The 25,532-nt window shown below is 36.1% G+C and overlaps 2 protein-coding genes across 3 annotated transcripts; both read right to left on the bottom strand.

Annotated features, from left to right (window-relative positions):
• Nucleotides 1-932: 932 nt before the first annotated feature.
• Nucleotides 933-25,066, bottom strand: LOC128997560 (U4/U6 small nuclear ribonucleoprotein Prp31-like). 2 transcript variants are annotated; one of them, XM_054423281.1, is made up of 8 exons: nucleotides 25,007-25,066; nucleotides 19,033-19,179; nucleotides 16,692-16,886; nucleotides 13,705-13,909; nucleotides 6,547-6,716; nucleotides 4,385-4,683; nucleotides 3,640-3,789; nucleotides 933-1,414 (listed from the first exon to the last, which is right to left on the bottom strand). In XM_054423281.1, the coding sequence occupies exons 2-8, from the start codon at nucleotides 19,145-19,147 to the stop codon at nucleotides 1,085-1,087; spliced, it is 1,464 nt and encodes a 487-aa protein (XP_054279256.1). In that variant the 5' UTR covers nucleotides 19,148-19,179; nucleotides 25,007-25,066; the 3' UTR covers nucleotides 933-1,084. The 2 variants fall into 2 exon arrangements, with proteins under 2 accessions (XP_054279256.1, XP_054279203.1); XM_054423228.1 differs by lacking the exon at nucleotides 25,007-25,066 and adding an exon at nucleotides 24,152-24,280.
• Nucleotides 24,174-25,128, bottom strand: LOC128999267 (mediator of RNA polymerase II transcription subunit 21-like). The gene is made up of 2 exons (XM_054425667.1): nucleotides 25,007-25,128; nucleotides 24,174-24,633 (listed from the first exon to the last, which is right to left on the bottom strand). The coding sequence occupies exons 1-2, from the start codon at nucleotides 25,126-25,128 to the stop codon at nucleotides 24,174-24,176; spliced, it is 582 nt and encodes a 193-aa protein (XP_054281642.1).
• Between the last annotated feature and the right edge of the window lie 404 nt (nucleotides 25,129-25,532).

Genomic DNA, 25,532 nt, shown 5'->3' with positions numbered 1-25,532 from the left:
TTTTAGAGGGGAAGACTGTAATATATTTCAATTATACCTGGCTTATAATTTATAATATTAACAATTATCTGAAACATCTGTAAAATGTTTATGTTTAAATTTTTTCTATGATAATAAAAATACAGTTTTGTTCTAACATTTAAAGAACCACTTTTATTACTGAAATATGTTTTAATGTACATGATAATAATTTTTTTTAACTTAAACTAATTTAAAAACCACATTTTTGCGAGGGTTTTGGGAGTTGCTTATAAAACCAAACCCTAAATATTAATTCAATTGTTTAGACCTACTGACAAACTTGGCCATATACTACATGGCCTCAATTAATATTTATATTCAATGCAATTTTCATTTATTTTCTAAAACCCCTATAGCACAAATTAAATAATTTGATGTAATTGCTAGTATTAACGAGTAAATTTCACTCTTGAAATAGGCATTTAGTATTATTTATCTAAATATCTGCTGATTATGTTTTAAGGTCAGTTGACAGTAAGAGTTATAAAATGACTGTCTAGAATGAAGATTGTGCTTTGATTCTGCCATACTGTACTAAAATAAACGCTTCTAGCAAACTCATTAAGAACCTATTGAGTTTTCTTAAGGCAACTCAGAATTGGTCATTTTGGTTGATGAGGCAAATACTGAAATACTCGCTGGAAAATATTCGACCACACGAGAAATCGCACACCCCTAGGTATTATCCATGTCTAAATTGTAAAATTAAGAGCATGAAATGAAGCTAAGTACAGTACGTGGTTCTCACTTTTTTAATTTATAGGCATAGTCAAATCACAGTAAAACATTGAAATCAGACTAAACACAATAGTATTATTTGTTTAAACATGAAACAAAATTTATTTCATTCTTTTAAATAAAAAGTAAACACCGCTGACTAATGAATAAGAGGAAACAAAATAAACCTTGAATAATACATTAAGATAGTTTAATTAATTTATAAGACTGTCTGAATAAATCATACTGATAGCATTGATCAGCTAGCTGTTCTTTAGTAATATCACAGCAACCAAATTAATAGATTACACGTAACTGGATGATAACAATCCATTGAACTACAAGTTCACTTAGTAATTTTGACAAAACCAGCAGTATTTGAAAAGTACTTGGCATTTGCTTCCGCCACATTTTTCTCAGCTGCTTGAGGATTTACAATTTCCAAACCTTGCAAGGGAGTGAACGCAACACTTGATGCAGTTCCAGAAACTTGTTTCTTGACTGTTGTACTTCCACCCCATATCTGTTGCTGTTTTTGAAGGTTTTTCTGAAGTGTTTTAGAGATTCGAACCTTGGTTTTTTCATCAACTTGGGGCAGTCTGATTCTTCCAGTACCTGCTTTTCCGATCGTACCTCTTGTGTATCCAAGATCTTCTTGATAGGCATCATCTTCAATCTGGGGAAGTAGTTCAATGTAAGTAAATTACTACAGTGTTTTCATAGACAAGTAAGCACAAACCCTAAAAATACAAAATTTACATTGATCACCCGGAACCTATTTTTTTCTACAGCAAATTTTAAGTAGCCTTTTATCCTTACCCCTCCCATGTTTATTGATAGCTTTGAATAGAATCCAATTCCTTTTAAGAATTGAAGCAAGTTTTTTTCAATAAAAGTGTATACCTTAAATTAATACATGGGGAAAGTAAGACATTAAAAAAAAGAAACCAAATAAGATAGGGTTTATTTTATATTGTAACTGTATTTAAATCACCCAACTTACTAAATATCTAAATTTTTGAGTAGTTTACATACACCGGATTGTCAGCAGAATCTATAAACTAAATTCACACATTTTTCCCGGTTTTCCTGCCTAAAAAGTACAAATTTCCCGTCATCTAATATAGGCTACTTATAAGAAAATCCAAATAAAAGTTGTAAAAACAAATTAAAATAACGGATATTGGTAAATAATTAAAAAACCACATTTTTATTAGCCCTTAGGACCCATTAACTCTTAATATTCACTCGACAAACATTGCAAATTAAGGTTAAAAATTAACATTAATGAGGTTAACACTTTGCTGAATAAACTTGTACTACAGAGCTAGGCCTACTGGAGCAATTTCGAACTACCAAACGTTACGATTTTCACGTTATATTTGCCGATAGTTACTTATGATTAACTGTAAACCGGTTAAATTAAATACCAATAATTACTACAATTAAAATTATGTATTTTTCAAAATTAAAATAAATGTAGCACTTTGAAACAAAATTCCTGGTAGGAAATGTTTTTCTTAGGCCTACTGAAGCAGTTTGTAACGTTACGTTTTTTGCGTTATATTTGCCAATAGTTACTTATGATTAACTGTAAACCGGTAAAAAACCAATAATTATTACAATTAAAATTATGTATTTTATAAAAGTAACTAAACTAAAACATCAATTCAATCCAATCCTCAGTCTAGTGTCGATTAGGAATCGTATTGTCATCACTTAAATCGTCGTGTCTGTCTACAGTACAGTTCCGCCATTGCTTGCTGTACGAACACACAACGCGAACGCAGGCCGCATACAAATACTTATTAAGGTCAAGGTTAAGTCATACCGGCAATGGCAGCAATATTTGCGCATTGAACTAGAGCTACAACCGAGGGTAGCACTGAATGCGAGAATTGAGAGACATTGGCCGCCATATGTACTAGGGGTAGGGGAATAGTACTTTGGAACTAGGGGGTTGTGAGATTTCCAATAACCAATGACCTGGTTGATTCTCCTAGTGGTACCAACATAACAAATAACTTCTTGATCAGCATTGTACATGTTATTAAATTTACGGAAAGTAAAAAAAAAAAACGTCTTATAACACTAAAAACATATTTACGCTTATACTGTTACTCACAAGACGGTAAATATACATAAAAGATGGAAACTGGTGATGGATTTCGATCGGACACTCCAATCATCATCAGACCCAATAGGAAAAATTAACTTTAAGACCCAATTTACTTTCTATGAATTTAATTTGCTTGACATGATTTCCTTAAACCTTTGTCAAATTCAATCAGGTTATGTTATGTGTTTTACATTTTCTTTAAATATTGATGAGTTTGGCCTACATCAGGTGTATGAAATAGCCTTTGCAAATTAAGAATTTACTTACTGTTGAAACAATAGTTATTTGTGTAACTAGTGGGCGAAGTGGCACTTTGCTGCACACAAGAGAAATGTTTACGCACAAGCCGTAGGCGAGTGTGAAAAGTTTCTCGAGTGCAGCAAAGGCAGTTTGCACTCGCGTTACAAATTATATATTTCTTACAGTTACTATAAAGCACATAAATAATTAGGCTTTCAAATACTGTACAACACGTTTTTAGGTTAGGTTAAATCCTAACATTGAACAAAATGGGAAACGCTGCACCAGCTGATCGTAGTCGTAATATCTTTAAATGTTGCCAACTTATTTTCAAGCGTACACGTATTACGTGTACGCTTCTCCTAATCAACGTGCCTAATCAAAGCACGCTGTTTTCTTTGATTTCGTTGGAATGCTGACAAAAAAAAAAAAAAAAAACTTTGGCATAAGTAAGTAGATGCAGCAAATAGCAACATTCTGTGCTATAACCAGTGCAAGGAAGGCCACTTTGTCAGGTGATTGCAGGAAAAGATAATACTCACATCAGCAAAGTTTAGTCTGTTGTTTTGTTTCCTCAGCTCAGTCATCGCGTAACGCTCCTTGGTCTTCCGTACTCTCTTACCTCCTCGCTTCTTCCGGCCAGGATCAATCGGTTTGGGCAATGGCTTCACAAACTTCACAGGAGGTGGTTCCTGATGAATAGAACAATTAAATTAGTAACATTAAAAACCATTAAAACCCAGCTTTGCCAGTGAAGTTTTTTAAATTTGGAGGAGGACTTTTGTTATTCACACACAATTGAATAAAAATACCTACATTTGTAAATTGTTAATCTTAATAAAGCAAAATTATGACCCAGTTTAGGCAGATTTTGTATGTAAAAACAGGTTTTGTTAAAAACTTTCAAGTAAAAATTTTATATTGTTGATTATTATAGAGCAGGTGTAACTGAAAGCCCAAAATACAAACTCGTACCACAACCCACAACCCCGGTGAAACACACACCAAATTACCTAATTTTTATTTGTTCAGAAAATAGAAAGATAACTTATTAAGTTCCTTTTGTATGATGTACAATAAAAATTAAGATCGAGTCATGTCCAAGTGAGCTAGTTATGTCTGAAACCATTGCTGTGTGTACTTCTTCCTTTATACTATTCTAGCTGGATCCCTCCCTTTTAGCCTGGTCGTAGTAGCTGATAGCGTTGTACGGAAAATTCAACACTTGTTGAAGACCTATATTTTGACAACCCTCGTATGCACAAAATTTTGATTAGGTAAACTCACCATGAGCTTGTCTAATTTCTTCTCGATTTCCTCACGCATTTGTCGTCCAATGCTGCCGTCTGGGTACTCGTGAGAGGCGTCTACTCTAGAGGCCAAGGTACACTTGGTGGCCACAAGTCTAGAGGCCTTCCTACGCAGGTCTGGTGGTGTGTCCTGTACAATGTCTGAGAAGTATATGAAGCCTGTGTGAGGTAGAGAGGCAACTGTGGAGAAGCCTGACAGAGTCTTACTCTGGGAGCCGAGTATGAGGAGGTTACAAGCTGGCATCTTGCTGAGCTTGCTGAGACCTCCAGCAACACCTGCCACAGTATAAAAGTCAGTATCCCTTACACGACCTTCATGTTAATTGCAAGGTAATATTGCCTGTTAAGATAGTCTTCAGCCTTTAGCCTTTTCACACAAGCAAAAACAAAGGGATCTAAATTTTATTGAAAGCAGTCATCTTGTTTTCCTGGGAAACAAAAATAGTCCTTGGAATATGGACCAGTAGATGTGTTATACATATAAGTACAGATGGTTTTAGTTTCCCTAATTTGTGACGCATATAAAAAAAATGAAAAATATGTTTCCTAAAGTTACCTGACAAAAAAGACTTCTTTGCACTGATTATAGCACGCCAAGTAGCTAATTGATGCATTTACTTACTTTTGCCGCACTCATTTTTTTTGTGGGCGCACTCCAGTATTCCAACCAAACAACACAAAACAGTGTTCTTTTATAAGGCATGTGATACGTACCTGTACGATTGAAAATAAGTTGGCAACACTTAAAAATACTACGACTTCGATCAGCTGGTGCAGCGTTTTTCATTTCGTTCAACGCTTGGATTTAACCTAACCTAAAAACGTGTTGTATAGTGTTTGAAAGATTAATTATTTATATGCTTTATAGTAACTGTAGGAAAAATATAATGTGTAATGTGAGTGCAAATGCCTTTCCTGCACTCAAGAAACTTTCCACACTCACCTACGGCTCGGGCGTAAACTTTTCTCTCATGTGCAGCAAAGTGCCACTTAGCACACTAGTTACACAATGTATTCGTGTTAATGTATTCAAAAACTCCAAGCAATTAACAAAAAAACCCTGCCACAGTAAACCTGCAGACTAACTCCATTGAAATGGCGACCATACAAGTATGAATGGAGATGAGTGTAGGATGAGTGGCGCGATCTTGTAGTCTTGTTTGTTACTAAGGCCAACATATTCCTTAGACACAGCTGTTAATTAATACAGTTAATGGCAACTAAGGGACCTACAGTTTATAGTGGAATCCGAACCACATTTTTGCCTGGTATTACGAATTGGTCTAATTATCAGGAATAGTACTGCAGATATTCGTAGTACTCACTGATGCGGAAGTTAATCCACACCAGGTTGTGTCGCATCCATAGTGCATGCATATAAATATCCACAATTCGTTACCTCCAAGTAGCTGGATTACAGGATGAATTTCCATTTGCCTGTTTTGATTTTAACTTAAATCTTTTTAAATGACATTAGGTTTAATGTGTCCCTAGGTTTGTTGCTACAGGGAGGGGATTAAAGTGTGTGATTTATAGACATACCAAGAACAAAAACAACTTGCGCAGAAACGAAAAGATCACGTGGTTCGCGCCGGGAGGTGTGGCGGACCATTCGAACCTGCGCGGCTCGAAACGGCCCAGGGTTCTTTTGTTTCTGGTATTACTATAGTAAAATAAATATATTTGCCAAGTTTGATCAAAATATATCCATAAGCAAGCAAACTATGACAGTTTACTTATTCTCTGTAACAATAACATGGGAATTTTAAATTGACTTAAAGTTTAATTAAATTTACATCAAACCAAGCTGAACAAAGTGTTCTTTTGTTTATAAAATCGATTAAATATTGTGTACTATGTTTCCTTAATCATTGGTTAGTGTGTAAATGTATTTTCAATGGACTATGAATCTATGGTAATATGAACTGATTGGTATGTTATGTTGTTAGTTAATGTTTTTGTAGTGCAGAATAAAAGAGATGTAATGAATTTTACCATTTAACTTTATAGTCCTTGATGTTTTGATAATCATATTTTTTTATGGCTTCAATGCTCAATTTAATTTTTAGATTAATAATATGTAAAGATACAAAGATGGAAGTTTTCTTTATTAATTAATATAAAAAAAAACACAATTACCCATGACTTTGGCTGCAGTAGAAGCTCCAACAATTGCTGACAGGTTTGGGGCTATGTAAGTCATTCTGCTCTCCACATACTCGTAGATGCGCAGCTTAAAACTGTTGAGTTCAGCTGCCATGTCACAGGCCTCTTGTATGTCGTCTAGTTCTTTGTCTGTCAGTAACTGACTGTAGACGCAACAGACAAATGTTAGATCAGACCTTTGAGTGGGAATTTAGAAATCTCCTAAAGGCTGCAATAAAAATGGGTTTTAAAATCTATTAAGGGAACATTTATGCTGCAGTGAGAAACGTGTAAATGACTCCATAACTTTTAAAAACTTAAACACAAGGCTTTGTTGCACATACTTCAAGTAGGCATATAGGCTACTTTCTATTAAAATAACATACTTAATTTTTATTTTTCATGACTCCATTGGTCCATGAATGTATGTTTTAAAATTTACACAACGAACAAATATAGACAACTGATAAGTTCTTAATTGAACAATTACTCATACAAATTAAGAGACCAACTTTTTTGGACGATCAACGTAAATCTTTTGTTGGCCTTTCACTAATTCTTGGTGTTACAGCTGGCAGAGGCGAATCCAGGAATTTGTTGAGGGATGGGCTCACTTTTTTAAAATTATTGTGTGGGTTTATTAACAAAACTGTAGTGCATTCCAAAATGATGCAACCTGAAGGGTGCTGTGATCCAATAATAGTCTTTTCTTTATTGTCTTGTTAAAAGCATATGGTTTATGTTTTTATTGTGATAATTTGTTTTAGTGTTGAGATGGCATGAAAATTAAAATGTTCTTTCCTTTAACTAGTTTGTTTTATTCTTTTGTGAATATACTACACTGGCGACGAGGATGTCTAGAAGAAAGCAGAAGAGTGATAGGGAAGTTGATGAAGTCTCACAGTGAGTTAGAGAGGAAAATTGAGAAGTTTGTCTTTGAGAAATACAAATGTGAAGAAACAGCAGAAGAGTATGTTGAACATTTTCAACAAGTTTGTCGGGTGAAAGGGGTTCAGATGAGCGTAGTAAGGAAGCGAGAAAAGATTTACTACTGGCTTATGTGGGAAGTGAACCACTCCAGAAGATGCAAAATTATTTCATCCCGAAGAAGAATCTTGATTCTTATTCATATGAAGAAATTAAGAAATGTGCATTCTTCTCACTGTATGGTCCTAACCAAACTATTTTTGCTGCCTGTTTTGAGTTTGAAAGAGCTGTTAGGAATGAAAGTGAGTCTTTCACAGAATAGACCTAATTCACTCGGTTAAAGAAACTAAGCAAACACTGTCCGTATGGCTAAGGCTTGGATGAACGGATCCGGGATTGTTTTATCACAGGGGTGTCCAATGAACAAATTGAAGTGAAAGTAAAGCCCCCCATACACTATCCAACATGTTGGACGGACATGTCGGGATCCGACGTCTTGTCGAACATATTGGACAGTGTGTGGGTTCCGACCCGACATGCTCGACGGATATGTCAGGTCGGATGCTCGGTCCGATAGCACCACCCGACTCGAGCCGTCCGCCTGACATTGGAGCCACAGTTTCCAGTAAACTATTTATTTGTAAAGTATTTAGCGAGTTGTGCGTGATGTGATAACCGTCCCATTTTTCCACATTGTCATTTAATAATAATAAACAGTTCTGGTCAGAATTTATTTAACTCTACAGAGACTAGAAGGCGTTGTGGGCTGTCAAAAGTAAACTCTATTGCAACAAACATGCACATAGGGGCACGATATCCTGATGGAAAAGTGCAAGGAACTGTATCCAGAATGTGATTTAAAGTTCGTTAAAAATAAAATTGAAAATTTAAGAGCCTAGTTCCATATGCTCTAAAAATCCCTAAAACCATCGCTAAAAATCACCCTGAAACAGCTAACAGTCGTCTCAAAATCCATCTCAGAACTAATATTTCACCTGACTTGTTGGGTAACATGCTCGATAGTGTGTGGGAAACACCTGACATAAGTCAGGTTGGATGATGGGTCCGTCGTCAGGTCAGGTTGTCAGGTCGGGTGGCATGTTCGATAGTGTATGGGGGGCTTAAGGCATCGTTGGCCGGATGGTGTAAAACCGGGGTCAGTGTAGTCACGGCAGAGAGAGTGTTCCAGTTAGCCAGTCCATGGAGCATGCCAGAAACAAGGTGAGTGCCAGTGCTACATCGAGTGTATGTTTTGTTAAGAAGAGACAAACAACTAGTCATGTGAATAGATGTGAGAACTGTGGCAGATATAGTTGTGTCAAGGAGCAATGTCCAGCAAAAGGCCAGGAGTGTCTAAAATGCCATAAGATTGGATATTTTGCTAGGGTGTGCAAAAGGAAGTTTGTCAGTAAAATTGACACTAAGTTTGCCGATGGAGAGCACAGTTCAGAGGAGGTGGAATCTGATCTTCATGCTCTTAACAAGGTTTCAAACAGAACACCTCGTGCCTCAATAAGAGTGATAGTTAATGGACTGCTTTGCCTTAAGGAATTTGATTCGGGTGCTAGAATTTCTACAGGGTGTCTAGTTTATTTCCATTATAAAATTCAAGACTAATTCCAGACTTTTCAAGACTAATTCCAGATTTTTCAAGACTAGTTTTTTCAACAATTAGTGCGTGTTGATACCAAAATGTATCAATTCTCGATTCTTGATACCGATACCAATTTTTATAGCTTAACCAAATTTTCTGAATAATACTACACCAACCCCTGTCTTTGTCATAAAGTAGTATTATGAAAATGTGGTGTTTTCAAGTAAAGAAATAATGCAGCAATAAAAAATTATAACTAGCAAATTTGTTTTTTTTTATCATGAAATCTTCCACGTACCGTACGTTTAGACATCATCATTGACTGCAGAGGTTACAGAAACGTGATCGTCATCGTCCGCGATAGCGGCAAAATCATGAACATTTCCCGCGGCCGTGTAGACATCAACGTCGTCTCCCACGGTCACGGAAACGTCATCGTCGTCTCCCGCGGTCACGGAAACGTCATCGTCGTCTCCCGCGGTCACGGAAACGTCATCGTCATCTCCCGCGGTCACGGAAACGTCATCGTCGTCGTCCGCGATCGCGACAAACTCATGAACATTTCCCGCGGCCGACCATGATCGCGACAAACTCATGAACATTTCCCGCGGCCGACCATGATCGCGACAAAATCATGAACATTTCCCGCAGCCGAGCAGATATCGTCGTCTCCCGCGGTCACGGAAACATCACCGCCATCTCCCGCGGTCACGGTAACGTCATCGTTATCTCCCGCGGTCACGGATACGTCATCGTCGTCGTCCGCGATCGTGACAAAATCATGAAAATTTCCCGCGGCCTCGTCCGCGATCGCGGCAAAATAATGAACATTTCCCGCGGCTGTTTAGACCACACCGTCATCTCCCGCGGTCACGGAAATGATATCGTCATCGTCCGCGATCACGGCAAAATCATGAACATTGCCCGCGGCCACACGGCATCATCGTCGTCTCCCGCGGTCACGGAAACGTCATCGTAGTCGTCCGCGATCGCGGCAAAATCATGAACATTTCGCACGGCTGTTTAGACATTACCGTCATCTCCCGCGGTCACGGAAATGTTATCGTCATCGTCCGCGATCACGGAAATGTTATCGTCATCGTCCGCGATCACGGCAACATCATGAACATTTCCCGCGGCCGTGTAGACATCATCATCGTCTCCCGCGGTCACGGAAACGTCATCGTCATCTCCCGCGGTCACGGAAACGTCATTATCGTCGTCCGCAATCGTGACAAAATCATGAACATTTCCCGCGGCCGAGCAGATATCAACGTCGTCTCCCGCGGTCACGGAAACGTCATCGTCGTCGTCCGCGATCGTGACAAAATCATGAACATTTCCCTTGGCCGAGCAGATATCATCGTCGTCTCCCGCGGTCACGGAAACGTCATCGTCGTCGTCCGCGATCGTGACAAAATCATGAACATTTCCCGCGGCCGAGCAGATATCATCGTCGTCTCCCGCGGTCACGGAAACGTCATCGTCGTCTTTCGTGGTTTCGGAAACGTCATCGTCGTCGTCCACTATCGCGGCAAAATCGTGAACATTTCCCGAGGCTGTGTAGACATTATCATTGGCTTTTGCGGTTACGTAAACGCAAGACGACGATCGCGGCAAAATCATGAAAATTCCCGACTTTTAAATCAAATTTAAGACTAAATCCCGACTTTCAAGACCATTTTAAAATTCAATACTAATTCCCGACTTTCCCGATTTTCCCGACTACTAGACACCCTGTTTCTACATTGGGCAGACATTATGGAAGAAACTCGGTAAGCCCCAGGTTAAACCTCTCTCGGGATTGACAGGCTATGGTCAAACACCTTTAGCATGTTTGGGCAAATGCTATATGTGTCAGTGTGTTTGAATGGGGAGTTGAGGAAATTACCAGCAGCAGTAATGGAAAAAGATGATATTCCATTGTTTGGACTTCCATGGATGGTATCATTTGGAAAGAAACTTCCACCTGAAGTTAGTATAAAATCAAACGTAGCAAATGAGTGTGTTATAACGGAAGAGGAAGCCCAAGCATTGGTGATGAAGGAATTTGATAGTGTTTTCTCAGATGGGTTGGGTAAAATTGAAGGAGTAAAGGCTAGAATACATGTAAGGGAGGATTTTCAACCGATTTCACTGAAAGCCAGAAGAGTACCCTTTCCTTTGAAAACTTCCGTGGAGAAGGAGCTGAACCGACTTGTTGAGGGCGGAGTCTTAGAAAAGGTTGATCCGAGTGAAACAGCAATAGTCTAGTCAACCCCTACTGTGAATGTTAACAAAGGAGGTGGAAGGGTAAGGATTTGTGGAGATCTTCGGGTTACCGTGAACAAGGTGATTGAAGTTGACCAGATGCCTACTTTTGCTGATTTGACAAACAAAATTGCTGGAGGATGATTATTTACTGTAATTGAATTGAAGATGCATATTTATAGTTAGAAATTGCAGAAGAGGATTGAAACTACTTAATAATAGCTTCTCATAAGGGGTATTCCTGCTACAAGTTACGGGAATGGTTTTCTCCCTATGGAGTTCTTAGGATGATTGTCACTGACAATGGGACGCAATTTACTGCGGAGGTCTTTGAGAAGTTTTGCAAGGATAAAGCAATAAAACATGTCTGCAGTACACTGTATCATCCGAGGACGAATGAATAGCCCATACAGCTAATGGCAACTAAGGGACTGAACTTTGCGACTTACCTTCCACCGGCGCCGTGTATCGTGAATCAGCGTCTGGTCGACCAGTTTATTAAATGTATTTTCGTGTGTGTCATATCCGTATGTGTGTCTCGTTTATTTATTTGTTTATATTTTTGACAAACTCTACATGAGGGATTAGCAAGACATTCTGGACCTGAAGATGTGCTATTTTTGAAAAGCATGAAACAGCTGTAGTCATCATACTACTAAACTGATTGTTTTGACAGAAAACTGGTAATTTAAACCTATATTAATTAACATATAAATTATTTAAGAAATACACCGAAAACAAAAGCCTAATTCTTCAATTTCAAAGAAACTTTACAAACTAAAGATGACGCTTAACTACATTTAAACCAAACCTTCTAACAAAATTAATTACACACCACTGAACAAAGGATACAAACAATAACAAATAAAAGTCCTTTTTGGTTTGCTGAATGAAGGCTTTGCTGTTTGTCATGTAGCCATGTAGTTTCATTCACCAATAAATACATTTTAACGTTGAGCTTGAATTTTAAAATGGTAGTCTTGCGCAATGCACAGTGTTGCCATTTGTCACAGTGGTGACGTTTCACCATCGATTCTCGGTCCCGGTACCTTTCCCAAAAACCGGTGGAACCGACATTTGACGTTAAGTACCGACCCATCACTAATACTGATTCAATACCGTATATAGATATATAATTCAATAACATATAGGCCTAGATACGGATTCAATAACGTATATGGATACTGATTCAATAATGTATATGGATGCTGATTCAATAATGTAAGGGATACTGATTCAATAACGTGTTATGGATACTAGCATAGACAACAAGAATTAAATATAGACCGTCAGCCGTGATGCGATTAGCATTGGTTCTGGCGTCTACTGCTGGAAGCATGTAGCCGTAACTACATGGCGCTCCCAGTGGTGGACGCCAGAACCTACGATAATCGCAGCACAGCTGACGGTCTATATTTAATTCTTGTTGTCTATGCGTTGTCTAGTATCCATAATACGTTATTGAATCAGTATCCACAAACATTATTGAATCAGTATCCATATACCATTTAATTATTTTTGTCTATGATACTAGCATATGTCCATACCAAAATTTATTAAGATACCAATACCTGAAAAATCAATTCTCAATACCGATAAATTTTTCTTATATTTTCTATCAAATTTTCTAAATTGATTGGTTACTACACCAACCTCTGTGTTTATGTCTTTAAATTAAGTATTTTTGAGGTAATGGGGTTATTTTCAAATAAAGAAAAATATTATGCAGCAATGAAATGATACATTCCAACTAGCAAATTTATTGTTCATTGGTTCTTGCGTTATTAAGTAACAGACAGACACACACACAAACACACACCATCTAATTTTTATATATTAGTATAGATATATTTATATATTTATTTATTTATACTAGCCCGTCATAGCAGGATATGTAACGATTTGTACGCGAAAGCAGGTGATGATAACAATGTTCCCATGACGGCAGGAGTTGTTCTCTTATTTTGCGCGATCGCGGGTGATGATAAGGATATCCTTGTAATATCAGGCAATGTTAATGATTTTCTGTATTTGTGGGCGACAATAATCATGTCCCCTTAATAGTGAGAGGTGTTAACGTGTCAGCCGTGATCGCAGATGACAATAACGACGTCCCTGTGACGGCGCGAGTTGTCCACGATTTTCCGCAACTGCGGATTAAGATAAACCATTTCCCCGTAATAGCGAGAGTGTTAAGATTTCAGCCGTGATTGCAGATGGAGATAAAAACAATGTCCACGTGTCGTGGGTAACAATAATGATGTCCCTATGATAGCGGGAGATGTTGAAGATTTAGGATAAATACACTGCCAGATCATCATTACATTTTTGCTGACAAAATTGTCTCTTATAATATTATAGATTACTGCACTTTTATTTACCCCTGAGTAGTAGATGCAGTGACAGACACGACCATTATCGTAGCTTGAGTCAAGAACTGTTGCAATGCTTCATTGTTCTTGGCCTTGTCCAGGTCATTGCCTAGTTCTCTCACAGTCATCATATACTCTTGTGGTTGTACAACCAAACTCTCCAACTCAGGAAACCTCTTAGAGTACTTGTCTCGAACAAATCTGTGGATCAGAACTATCCAAAGAAATCATTAACTCATCACAGCAATCTAGCAAATGGTTTTCAATTAGATTTTAGAGAATGTGCCAAAAATTTGGTACCAAGATGATAGGTTTTTGTACTTAAATAAACATTTTTTTGTATAGTCCTTATGAGTAGGGTTTTTTACCCATTTTACTTGGAATGGCCTAGCTAGGGTGCGCTAGCCGATGTTTAGGAAAACTAAGCTAACATTTTTTAACATACATTGGTATACATAGGTCATGTATGAATATTGATTGATCATCTTCTTAAATATTAATTATCTTGTAAACCCACTTGTAAAATGGTGTTTGCCAGATATAAAATGAATTAAATTGAATTGACGAATCTGCACCAAACTTCACACAAACCATCCTTGAATAATGCTTAATAATGCCTGAAAGTTTCATTACAATCTGTCGAGCTGTTTGGGAGTCCAAACGTTTAAATATATATATATATATATACAAACTTCCTCTTTTAATATATACTAGTGAGCCGCATAGTATGAAACATAACTCATTGAGGTTTGGAAGGCATTTTCTGCTCTTCCAACAAAACTGATTAACTGTTTAACTTGGTCTTAACCAACCTACTGAATATTACAAACATTAATACTTACTCCCCAAAAGCTAATGAGTTTCTTTTTATAAACAGCTGTTTTTGTTTTTAAATTTGTTCTGTGTATTTCTTATGGGGAAAACCCGACCTTTGAGAGGGTCTCACGCCCTTAAGAGTAGGAATTTTATAATTTTAAAACCACCATGTACACAGAAAAGTAGCTTACAATTTCCAGTAATGGTATACCAAATGTGGTTGTGATATCGTTTGTCGTTTAAAAGTTATAAAGTCGTCCTAAGACTTAATGGTCACCCTAAAAGGCAAAGCCCTCACTTACTCACTGACTTACTCATCACTAATTCTCCCACTTCCCATTTACCTAGGAGGCTTAAATTCGGTACACCGATTCTTTGGGCATTAAATAGGAAAACTAAGTAGTTTTTATTCTGATCGGGCTTTCGGGCTCCGCCCCAGTGGCTCTGGAGTTTCCCATGTTAACCTTATGATTTTTCATATTTAAAAGGAATTAATGAATCTTAACAGCTGTTTCAATTAAACAAGTTGATTCTGTTCTATGATATTCAATAGCATTAAAGTTACAAGGATTACCAACAGGGTGCAGCACTATTTTTTTTTTTTATTTATGACAACAGCTAATTTGCAACCAAAAGGTGAGTGAGCGTAGCCAGGGTGTCTACTACATTCTGGATGAAAAATTCATGGTCAATTCCCGTACATTTAAGGACACTTTGCTGTAACCTTTGTCGGTGTCATTAGGCCTACCGAATAATTTTCCTGATTTGTCAAACTGTATTAATCTTGTTATTCACTGTAGTTGTACCAGAGAGAAAAGTAAATAATAATAGATAAGAGTTAAAAATTTCAAAATAGAAATTTATTGAAAGTAAACAAACATAGGCCTACCTATACTTTAGGTAAAGCTTTTATAGTGTAACAGAGAAACGCAATCATTGTCTCCTGCGATAGCGACAAATATCTCCATCGGTCACGTAAACTTCATAACATAGCTTATCCGATCCAGGCCAATTAATTTGGCATGATTCGCCCTGGCACAACGTTAGGTTCTCGACTACTTTTGAAAAAAAAATCTTTAATGCATATTGTTACTCAATTCTTAGTACAAAATCAAGGTATGGTAAGCGGCTATTAATAAGCAATAAGTACAGAGTAAGATTATTGTATTTTCATTTGCAAAGTTAATATCGACACATAGCAATCATTAGTTGTTTATCTTAGGCTCAATTACATTTTCTTAATATATTTTACAGCTCTTTCAAGAATCAAACACATTGAAACCTGAATAGCCAACAATATAAGACAAAAGATACAGAAAATGCAATGACATAATTGGAAACCAAGCAGGCCTACATAGTGATAAAACATTAATGCAAACAACAATGCTTGTGGTTTTGTCAATTGAAAGATAAAATGTCCATAAAAAAGGGGTTAACTTACAAAATAAGACTGTAGATTATTTACATGTTTAATATGAAACCATAAACAGTTTTATGGCACTAGGCACTGGCCGTGGCAAGAAGTGGAATTTAACAGCCATTATAAAGCTATTATTTTCACGATAAAATAGGTTTGGGATCTAATAATAATTACCCTGGTAATAAAAAAAGAAGTTGTAAAGGAATAAATATTTTAAAAGTGATACAACTTTTATGAGCTAGCTGCTGAGTCAACAGTTCTTGGAAGTACTTGACTTGACACTTGATTGTCTTGATAAAATATTAATGGATTTGAGATTGCTAATGGGATTTTTATTGCATAATTACTCTAGTAATAAATTATGAAAATGTAAACAAACATCTGATAAACCTTTTATGTGCTCCTAACCAACTAGCGATCAATAAAATTATGGCCCATTAAAAATTTAAGGACATAGTCTGGCATTTAAGGACAATTCCCGTACATTTCATGGCCAGTAAAAATTTAAGTACAAATCCCGGTTTTCCCGGATTTCCCGGTTGGTAGACACCCTGGTAGCGAACGAACTTCAACCAGGACGTGATTGAGCCATGCGAACGAGCTCATCTTGAAATGAACAAGCATTTGACATCAAACCACATTAGGACAGGACGGGTCAGCTAGTGTATGTATAAAGGGGAGTTATAATGCTCTGCTTTCCAAAAATACCACATACCTATCTAGTAAGCTTATAGTTATTATGCTCTATAATCATACTCACTTATTTCATTGTCGATGTCAACAGCGAGATTGTTTGCCTCAACAATCAGTTGGTATTCTGGATCAATCTCAAGTGGTCCTACGCTTCTCTTGGTCACAGGTTCGCTTTGAAACTTTTGAATGTCATTCATAATTCGTTCCAGTCTATCTGAGTTCCTCAATGTGGCCAACTGCTTTACGGAAGTAACTTTGATTTCTAGAAATGATATTTGGAAATTACTCCACTAATTAATAAATAAACTGAACCTTATTGATAAGGCCCGACCTACCACAAACAACATTGTGTGTCGCAATGACAGGAAGAGCCGACACCGAAGGATCAAAAAACGACGTCGCTAAGAACGCTTGGCCGCCACAAGCCAGTTATCCCTGTGGCAACTTTTCTGACACCACAATAAATAACAAGGCTAATAAATAATTTTATATAGAATAAAATAATAAAAAAAATTGTTTATTAAAATTAATGTAGGTACAGTATTTTCAAAACTGTAACTCACCAAAGATTCCAACTACTGTAATATTTTTATTTTCCTGGTCAAAACTACCATAATGCACTTCTGGAAGAGGTATCTGAATAACAAGATGTAGTAAAAACAAATTTGAATTAGGCTATTATAATTTTAATCAATAAAACAAGCATTAGTACATCTATTGACTTTTTTACATTTAGTTACTTATACAAATATCAAATCACGTTTGTTCCGCTCAACTGGCTTTCACCTCTCTGAAAGCAATCCTAAAAATACTTATGGAGACTTTTCTTATGGAGATTTAACATTGGACAAAATTTTAAAGCTTAAGACAGCTAGCCTGACCATACTATTGGACTGAATTACACGCGGTTGGTACCAAATGTAATTGTCTCTATATTTGTCCAGTTTGCTTTGATTTCAGATATTACTTGACTAAGTGTTATAAAAACAGAAATTAAAAAATCTATTGACAATTTAACGTGGGGTAAAAGTTTAAGTCTAATAGGAGTGAGATCTGGAGATCTATTGGACAGATTTACATGCATGTTGTGTTAAATGAAATGTTTCCCATGTGCCTGAAAAGTTTACTATTCCTTTAGTGAATCTTATATATTAAAAAGCTTTCGGAAAACATGACAATCAGCCTGACCATATTACTGGGCCAATTTACATGCGCATTGTACCAAAAGGTTATGGATGAAATTCTAATCGCATGTTTTATTTACAGCGTGGGGTTAAAATAGAGAAGTTTGCACAATACATACTTTTGGTAAAGTTTTTGACCACGGGGCGAGCTCTCGTTTTATCTAATTTCTTCGCTAGTTTATAGGCTGGAGAAGGCATGAAATTTACTAATGGTCGGATTGGGACATCTAGTTTGTAAATTTTTGGGAGGTCCCTTAGGACCGGTGCTTGTGGGTTTGTTAATTTTAGAGAGGATAGATCATTGCTGACAACAAGTTCTTGCTCACAGATATTGATTTATTGATTAGTTTGGCGAAAGAAGTTGTTGGATCTTTGTTAAGAAGTTTGATGTTATTTTTACTTATAAAGTCACAAACTTTATTAACATAAATATCTTTATCCATTATGACAAATGAGTTGCCTATATCGGCTTTTGCAATCGATGCGTTCCCCTCAGCAAGTTTGTTCCTGATGCTAGTTACTGCCTGTCGCATTGACTTGTACTTGTTGTTTAGTTTCCTTGTGCCCACCGAGTTCCTCATAACCTGTTTGGCTTTGTTTGCCATAATGAATCTAGAGCCGTCAAATCAGACAAGGACAATGTTTTAAACAACCAACTTTACTTTAATTCAAACATCATATACAACACCGCAATAGAAATACTGTAGAGGGGAGGGGAAGGCAGAGACAATGGAACCGGCGAGTGATAAGACAATGTGTGTGTTACCTGACCAGCTGTGTATCCTACAGTCTAGACGCAAACCTCCGCAACACGGGTCCGCTCGTCGAGTTAAATATTTTATTTTATCGGCCGTATATGTGTGAGCGCTATGTGTTTGTTCGTATGTATGTATAAGTGTAAAAAACTGTTAATCCTGACGACTTTCATTTGAAGTAATCATCTTTGTACGCACCTGATGATGACCTCTTAGCAGGTTGAAACTAGTTGTGGATACAACAATGGTATTACCAGAATAAGGTATTTAAACCACTATCATTAGTTATTATTCGCAATCCGGAGGCTACTCTTACCACAGTGAAGTTATTTATTTTTATACAGGTTAGTAAACTCATTTAGAGTTAATTTGGTTAGCAAGCTCTGTCTCCCGGTATTTGACTTCAAAACATGTAGGCTTAAACACATTATACTTAAAACTTAATATGACAAATCAAATTATAGGCTACCTTCTTCCAAAGGTTTGATTGGCGCCACTGTCGGTAGGATCTCCGATGTATCCATGGCCACTTCTTCATGGTCGTCATCTTCTAAATCAGCCAATAGTTCATCCGCAAGAGACATCTTCTTTCAAAATGTAATAGTATGGATATACACTGTAACCATAAACATTTTTAAAAGCTATGTAACTTTATGTATGGTTGAGGTTGAACTATTGATGTATTAACTCATGACATGTATAAGTTTAGCCTAAATTCAGATTTTTCATTAGGCTATTGATCCTGTGAGGTACTGTATGATCTTAATCAACAACTTACTGGAACTGACATTATATTCAACATAAAATATAAATAATTTTATAATCCATACTATTATAAAATTGAGGTGGTGTCTGTTTCTCTGTGCGGCTGCCAGGACTAAAATACTAAACCGATACCGTCAAAATTAAACACACCGATAGTCCACATATCTAGGAATGTCATAGGCCTATTAACTTTCCTGAGTTCCTCTCAGTCTATGCCCCTTGGATGTCCAAAGTTTTGAGGTAAAAGTAAATATTAATTGGTCTCCATGGAAGCATGAGAAAATTCACAACCTTTGTTTACCTTTGTGTTGACATTTCAGTGTAAACAATCAGAACTGAACACTTATTTGACAATTTCAGACAGCTGATCCAAACAAATTAAATAAAATATTTTACCTAACCCGCCATGTTAAACTTCCCTATCCCAAGCGTGATGTATACAACTTCCTTACCTCTCGAGTGATGTAAAGTTGAAAAAAACTCACTCGGTGATGTAATGAAACCTATTTAAATAACATTGAGTGCTTAACTTAAAAAAATATACCTCTATGGAGGCATCGACGTTCAACGCTAGAAATCAGCTGTGCGCTTGAATGTTATTGTTATGCTTTAAAGTATTTTCCTAACCTAGCTTTTGTTTGTAAAAGAACGTTACTGTTAGACGATGAGTGAAATGGGTAATGAAAAACATTGTACGTAAGCCCATGTATATTGTCAGGTCAGGTAAAATCTTGTACGTTACACGTTGCGCAAGAGCGTGTTTACATCTCTTAGGTGAAATATGCAACTCGCTTCCGCTCGTTGCACAACATTCACCTGCATGATGTAAAAACGCTCTTACTACACTTGTAATGTAAATAGCTATTACACAATTATTTCTAAAACTATGTCATTAATTATGAAATTAAAGAAAGATACTATAACCGTAAGTTATGACAATTACCTTATTGATAATAAAACATACACGCTTATAGTAGGCCTAAATGGGAAAAATTGTAAAAGAACAAAAAACTAACAGTTAAAACATAGGTACTTTGATTAGTAATGAAAGAGAAGTCAAATACAGTTCATCAAATGAATAAATAGCCCTGCTAATGAGAAATTTCTTAAGTTTGTTTTTAAATTTTTGATATTTACTTCTGCTTGTATGTCCTTTGGAAGTTTATTGGAAATGCTCGCAACTGTTAATAATAGCAATATTAAATATTGGAATCAAGCTTACAACGGTGATTATTAGTCGAAGATCTTTTTTATGAAATGTAATCAAACAATTGATTTATTTCATTTCCACAACATAGTGAAAGTATATTATGGATGTAAAAAATAGTCTACAAAAATAATCATATATATTAAAACGTAAGATAATTTTGAGAACTAGGGAATGTCGAAGCCATAATTTTAAAGTAGGATTTCAGTTTTTTTTAAATTAAGTTTTAAAAAGTCTAGCAGCCGACGCTAACATTCTACTCTAGCTTTTGGTATAATAGGTACCATTTGCTTAATGTAACAGCATTTTCGACACAAATTCAGCATTTGGATTAAAATGAAATGACATACGTAGAATTGACTTATTTACTATGGTAATGCTATCTATATAATTAATACGCTACATGAAAATTTGTCGGTTGAACTCCTCCGCCATTTCTTAACCGATTTGATCCATTGGCGTCTCATTGGAAAGAGCGTGTCGCGTAGATTTGCAAACTGGCCTTACATTTTTTTTAAAGTCCCTTGGGCTCTGCCCCAGTGGCTTTGAAAATTCCCATGTTATCCTTATGAAGAACATGATTGTTTACATTTTGATCAGCTGTATAATTTAATTGCTGATATTTATTTTTCAATTCAATGAAACACATTGAGTACATTTATTTACTATTTGAGTTTGTGTAAACATAACCTCCAAAACGGATTGTGTTAGTATGGTTGTATCTTAAATTTGTGTATTTATCGTTGTTTTGTGTCGCTATGACGAATCGTGTTAGTATGATTGTAACTTAAATTTGTGCATTTATATCTTTGTTTTGTGTAGCTATAATTTGTTTATGTGTTGTTTTTTTTTTTTTTTAATGCTTCCGACACGACGACAACGAAACATAGACAGGTGGCGTAATCGTGATAATGACCGCAGCTACAGTGGCATGTTGAATAGGCTTAACTCATCACAGTCAGCACCTGACCCTGGACAAACTCAACTATTAGGTTACAAATGCGCCCTAACACTACCCCAAAACGACTTTTCGTTCTCAATTGGCCCTCTATCAATGAACTGTGTTGCCTGTACAGCGAGGCATTTTGAGAAGGAGGAAACCGGCCGGAATGCTTTAAGTTTATCAATAACGAAGATACGGTAAACACGGTCTGAGTTACACTGACACACACCAGTAATCTTTGAGTTGAGTCTTATAAACTCATTGTAAATATTTCTGTTATTCGTTTTGAAATAACTCCTGTAATACTTTGCAATTGCTCGAATTCGAGCAACATGTACACTAGTAATCATTAATAGGCTACGTTCATTTATTCAGTAAGAGGATGAGTTTTTTTTTTTTTAATATTCATAGTAAAATACTAGGTGTTCTAATTTATTTTTGGAGCAGTCTTTAAAATATTTAGTTTGTTCTAGTGAAATATAATGTGTTACAACTAACAGCTGGATGAATGAAAAAATATGCTATTTTACTCTGTAATTTTGTCATTGATTATAGGAAATAAGTAACATTCTATAACCATTGCTGTATACAAATCAAGGCTCACAAATCTTCAAAAGAATGGTTATGAAAATTATTTTAATACTTGACTTTTTGAGGAAAGGTTGGGAAAATAACAATGATCACATGTTTTAATTCATCTTGGCAGCTTTTTCTGTACTATAAATGAACTGCTTAAGATAAGATAAGATAAGATAAGATCTTTATTTCTATTAGATATTCTTTTGTGAGTCATATTTGTGAGTCATATAATGCAAGTTATATTTGCTTAAACTATGCTTGAATTAGTAAAAGGCACACTAAATACAGATTTAATGGACTCCTCAATTCCCTTATGTAGGACGGGCCGACAGCTCGTTTTGTATTATAACTACAAAAGGTTTAGGGTACCAACCTTCACATTTGAGGACAAACTGATGCTAACACACTGTTATCCTATGATGAGGTCAAAAGGTTTTATATACAAAATTTTGTGGGACATTGGATGGGTTGGAATCAGTTTCAGACCTCGTCTGGAAGGGAAATAATGCGGGACCTCGGAAATGTTGTTACATTTAATTTGTGTTTAGGACCTCGTTGGTGAGGGAAATAATGCAGGACCTCGGAAGTGTGGATATTTTTGTTTGTGTTTAGGACCACGTTTTTGGAAAATATAGGTAACGTTAAAATAAAATTGGATAAAATAGGAAAGTGTAGGTATCTTGATAACTTTGAAATTTTAATTAAATTAACAAAATATCACCCGAAATTTTGTTTGATAATTTTGGAAGTGTTTAAGCAATTTTATGGATATTATGAATGACCACCTTTTTGATAGGTACTATTGGTCATGCATGACTAAATAAAAATATTCCTATTGACGAGTCTTGGTAATAAATACTAAGAAATATATATGCTAAATTTTATCTGTGTTAGAAAAGTATTCCTATATAAGATATACCTAGATTATTTAGTGAATAAAACTAACCGTCGGCTAACTAATAAACAACAAGCTTCCAAGCATAGATTTAATTTTGAATTATTTTTCTTGTTATTAGGGCTGAATCAAATATTAAAGTATTGAAGAGTCATTTGGAAACACCAGATATACATTGTATAGTGTAAAATAAACGGTAGGTGATAATACCACGAATTACAATAATAAATAGAAATAAATGATAAATGGCCTACTTATCGAAATAACAGGTGTTATTATTAATAATAGTAAGACACGCTCATAGGTACCAGTAATCCTGCAAAAAATCCGGAAGTTCTCGTTTATGCTAACTAATTTGGTCAAAGTGTATAGGACCTCGTTTTCGCGCTTTAGGCGAACACTTTTCAAGTCATCGGTAAAAATGTGAAAAATACCTAGGCCTACATCAAAGTATTATAGTAGGCTATGCATCTTAAGTTAAAATAATGTGTTTACAAAAAATAAAATAGCCTAGGCTACATTATTTCTGATGGAATAGCGAATTTTGTTTGAAGTCCCCGATTGTGTTGAGGGGGCCCGAGTACCTCAGTTGTGTGTTGACGGATTTGCGGCAATTAGTACAATCAAGGTCCTCTTACAAACATGTGTGTGCGTGTGTGTGTGTGTGTGTATGTGTGGATGTGTACAGAGCTAGAGACTCCACTTGTGGTCTAATTTCAAAGAAATTTGGTGTGTAGGTTCTAGGCTAATCTATGGTATCTCCACACGTTTTTTCCATTTTTTTGAAATTCTGATTGTCAATGTTTAGGCCTATTCTCCCATAAAACCCCATAAAATAATGGAGAAATTGGATTTTCTCAAACACGACCCAAATTATTATGATAAAATTTAGTATGTTGTAGCCCTTTAAATTCTGAACAAAATGGTGCGACTCCCATTTCTGTAAAAATTACGGTTCAAAAGTTATTTTTAAGTAATTTATTTTCCCATAAAAACCCCATAAAATAACGAAAAATAGGATTTTAGAAAAAAGCCGGGTTTGATTTAGCTTGCTTACTTACTGGCTCGGTATCAACTAGGCCTAAGTTACTGGCAAATTTTATTTTTACCCAGATAAGAAACTGTACCGGTACCAGAAATTATTCAGAGAACTTAAGTTATTGAAATCAAGCTCTTGTAAAAACTAAATAGCCTATTACCTTGTGACTACAATGCCCGCAACTAGGGATAATCTTGAATCGTAGTTGTCTCACTTATGTTAATGCTATTGAGGCCTATTTCTTTTTTGTCAAGCTTCCTTGCTTCTAATTGAGTCTGTGCAATTTCTGTCAATGCGTTTTGAATTTTTTCTAGTAAAATTTCACCTTGTTGAACTATATCTTCAAGGCGGTCGGCTGCTTTACTGTTTTCTTCTTCTAGTTCTCGTAGACTTTCAATTTGCAGTTCTAAAGTTGATTCATCACTTGGTAAAGAATCAATTAGCACTTCAATATCTTTGGCACACCTAGCGATTAGGGCAGCAAACAGTTTTGGATAATCTTCTTCTTGTTGTTGGGACTCCTGGCTTTTAGGTCGAGCTATTGATGAAATATTTCCAGGAGGAGCATACTGCTGTAAAATTCCTATACTGTTGCAAAAGTTTTCTGCTTGCTCATGTAACTTATCCTGCACTTGAGTCACCCTATCAGCCATTGAATTTGAGTTGCATACGTTTGAAAATAGCTTTGTAAAAATTGTTTAGGCAAGAAAAAACTAATTTTGATTTGAAATGCTAAATTTTAGACGCCTATTTTTCTATTGTAGGCCTAGGCCTAAACATCCAAGCCAAAACAGCTTTGGCAGTACAAAATGTATTTACCAAGATTGTGACAATATTTAGGCCTGTGTACATTGACAATGCAACTAGTAATATAACATCAACATTAGGAACTACTGCAATAGAAGAAATTATACTATCTAGTTTAAATTAAACATTGCCACGGCATCAATCTTAATGGTTAATAGGAGGGCGTATCTCGTAACAAAACAAAAGCTCTACTAAATTTAATACTAACCTCAATTCGGCCTCAATCTCTCTTCTCAGGCTTCTCTTCTCTCGGCTGAGTCGGCTCGGCACTCGGCAGTCGGCTCGGCTCAGCTGGAGCTGGATTGGATCTAGGATGTTGAGTTCAGCCATAAACAGAACGTTTTGAAAAGTATTGTATTTTCGGCTTCTTTCTCTAATATAGATTGGTAATTACTATACTATGCAGTTTTAAGGTGAACCACATAATATCATAGATTAAAGATTTCCTTGTCTGTGATTCAAGATACTCCCTTGCAGGAAATCTTTTTGAAGTGAAAAAATACTAGGTGTACAATCATTGACTATATAACACTACAAGTTAGTGTTAGTGTATAACACTCCGTAGTGTTATATAGTCAATGGTACAATGCAGTTGTCTGCTTGCAATATTGAGCGGAGCCAGCATATTAATTAAATGTCAATGATATATTAGGTTCGCATTTTAAATAGAACGCTTATTTGCAGTAGGTAGTAATCGTGATCCAAAGACAATCATAAGTCAGGATTAAGTGAAT

This window comes from Macrosteles quadrilineatus, unplaced genomic scaffold (assembly GCF_028750875.1).
Source record: "Macrosteles quadrilineatus isolate MER2022 unplaced genomic scaffold, UCM_ALF_1.0 Scaffold_1__1_contigs__length_201487025, whole genome shotgun sequence".
Taxonomy (NCBI): domain Eukaryota; kingdom Metazoa; phylum Arthropoda; class Insecta; order Hemiptera; family Cicadellidae; genus Macrosteles; species Macrosteles quadrilineatus.
Note: the sequence above shows the minus strand (reverse complement) of the source record. Positions and strands in the feature narration are given on the sequence as shown.

Excerpts from the sequence above, each read along its gene's own strand:
- LOC128999267 (XM_054425667.1), bottom strand. The coding sequence starts at position 25,128 with ATGGCTGAACTCAACATCCTAGATCCAATCCAGCTCCAGCTGAGCCGA. Across the intron at positions 24,634-25,006 it reads GAGATTGAGGCCGAATTGAG|GGTGACTCAAGTGCAGGATA; the intron begins GTTAGTATTAAA and ends AATGGCTGATAG.
- LOC128997560 (XM_054423281.1), bottom strand. The coding sequence starts at position 19,147 with ATGTCTCTTGCGGATGAACTATTGGCTGATTTAGAAGATGACGACCAT. Across the intron at positions 16,887-19,032 it reads AATCAAACCTTTGGAAGAAG|AAATCAAAGTTACTTCCGTA; the intron begins GTAGCCTATAAT and ends TATCATTTCTAG. Across the intron at positions 4,684-6,546 it reads TACTGCAGCCAAAGTCATGG|GTGTTGCTGGAGGTCTCAGC; the intron begins GTAATTGTGTTT and ends ATACTGTGGCAG.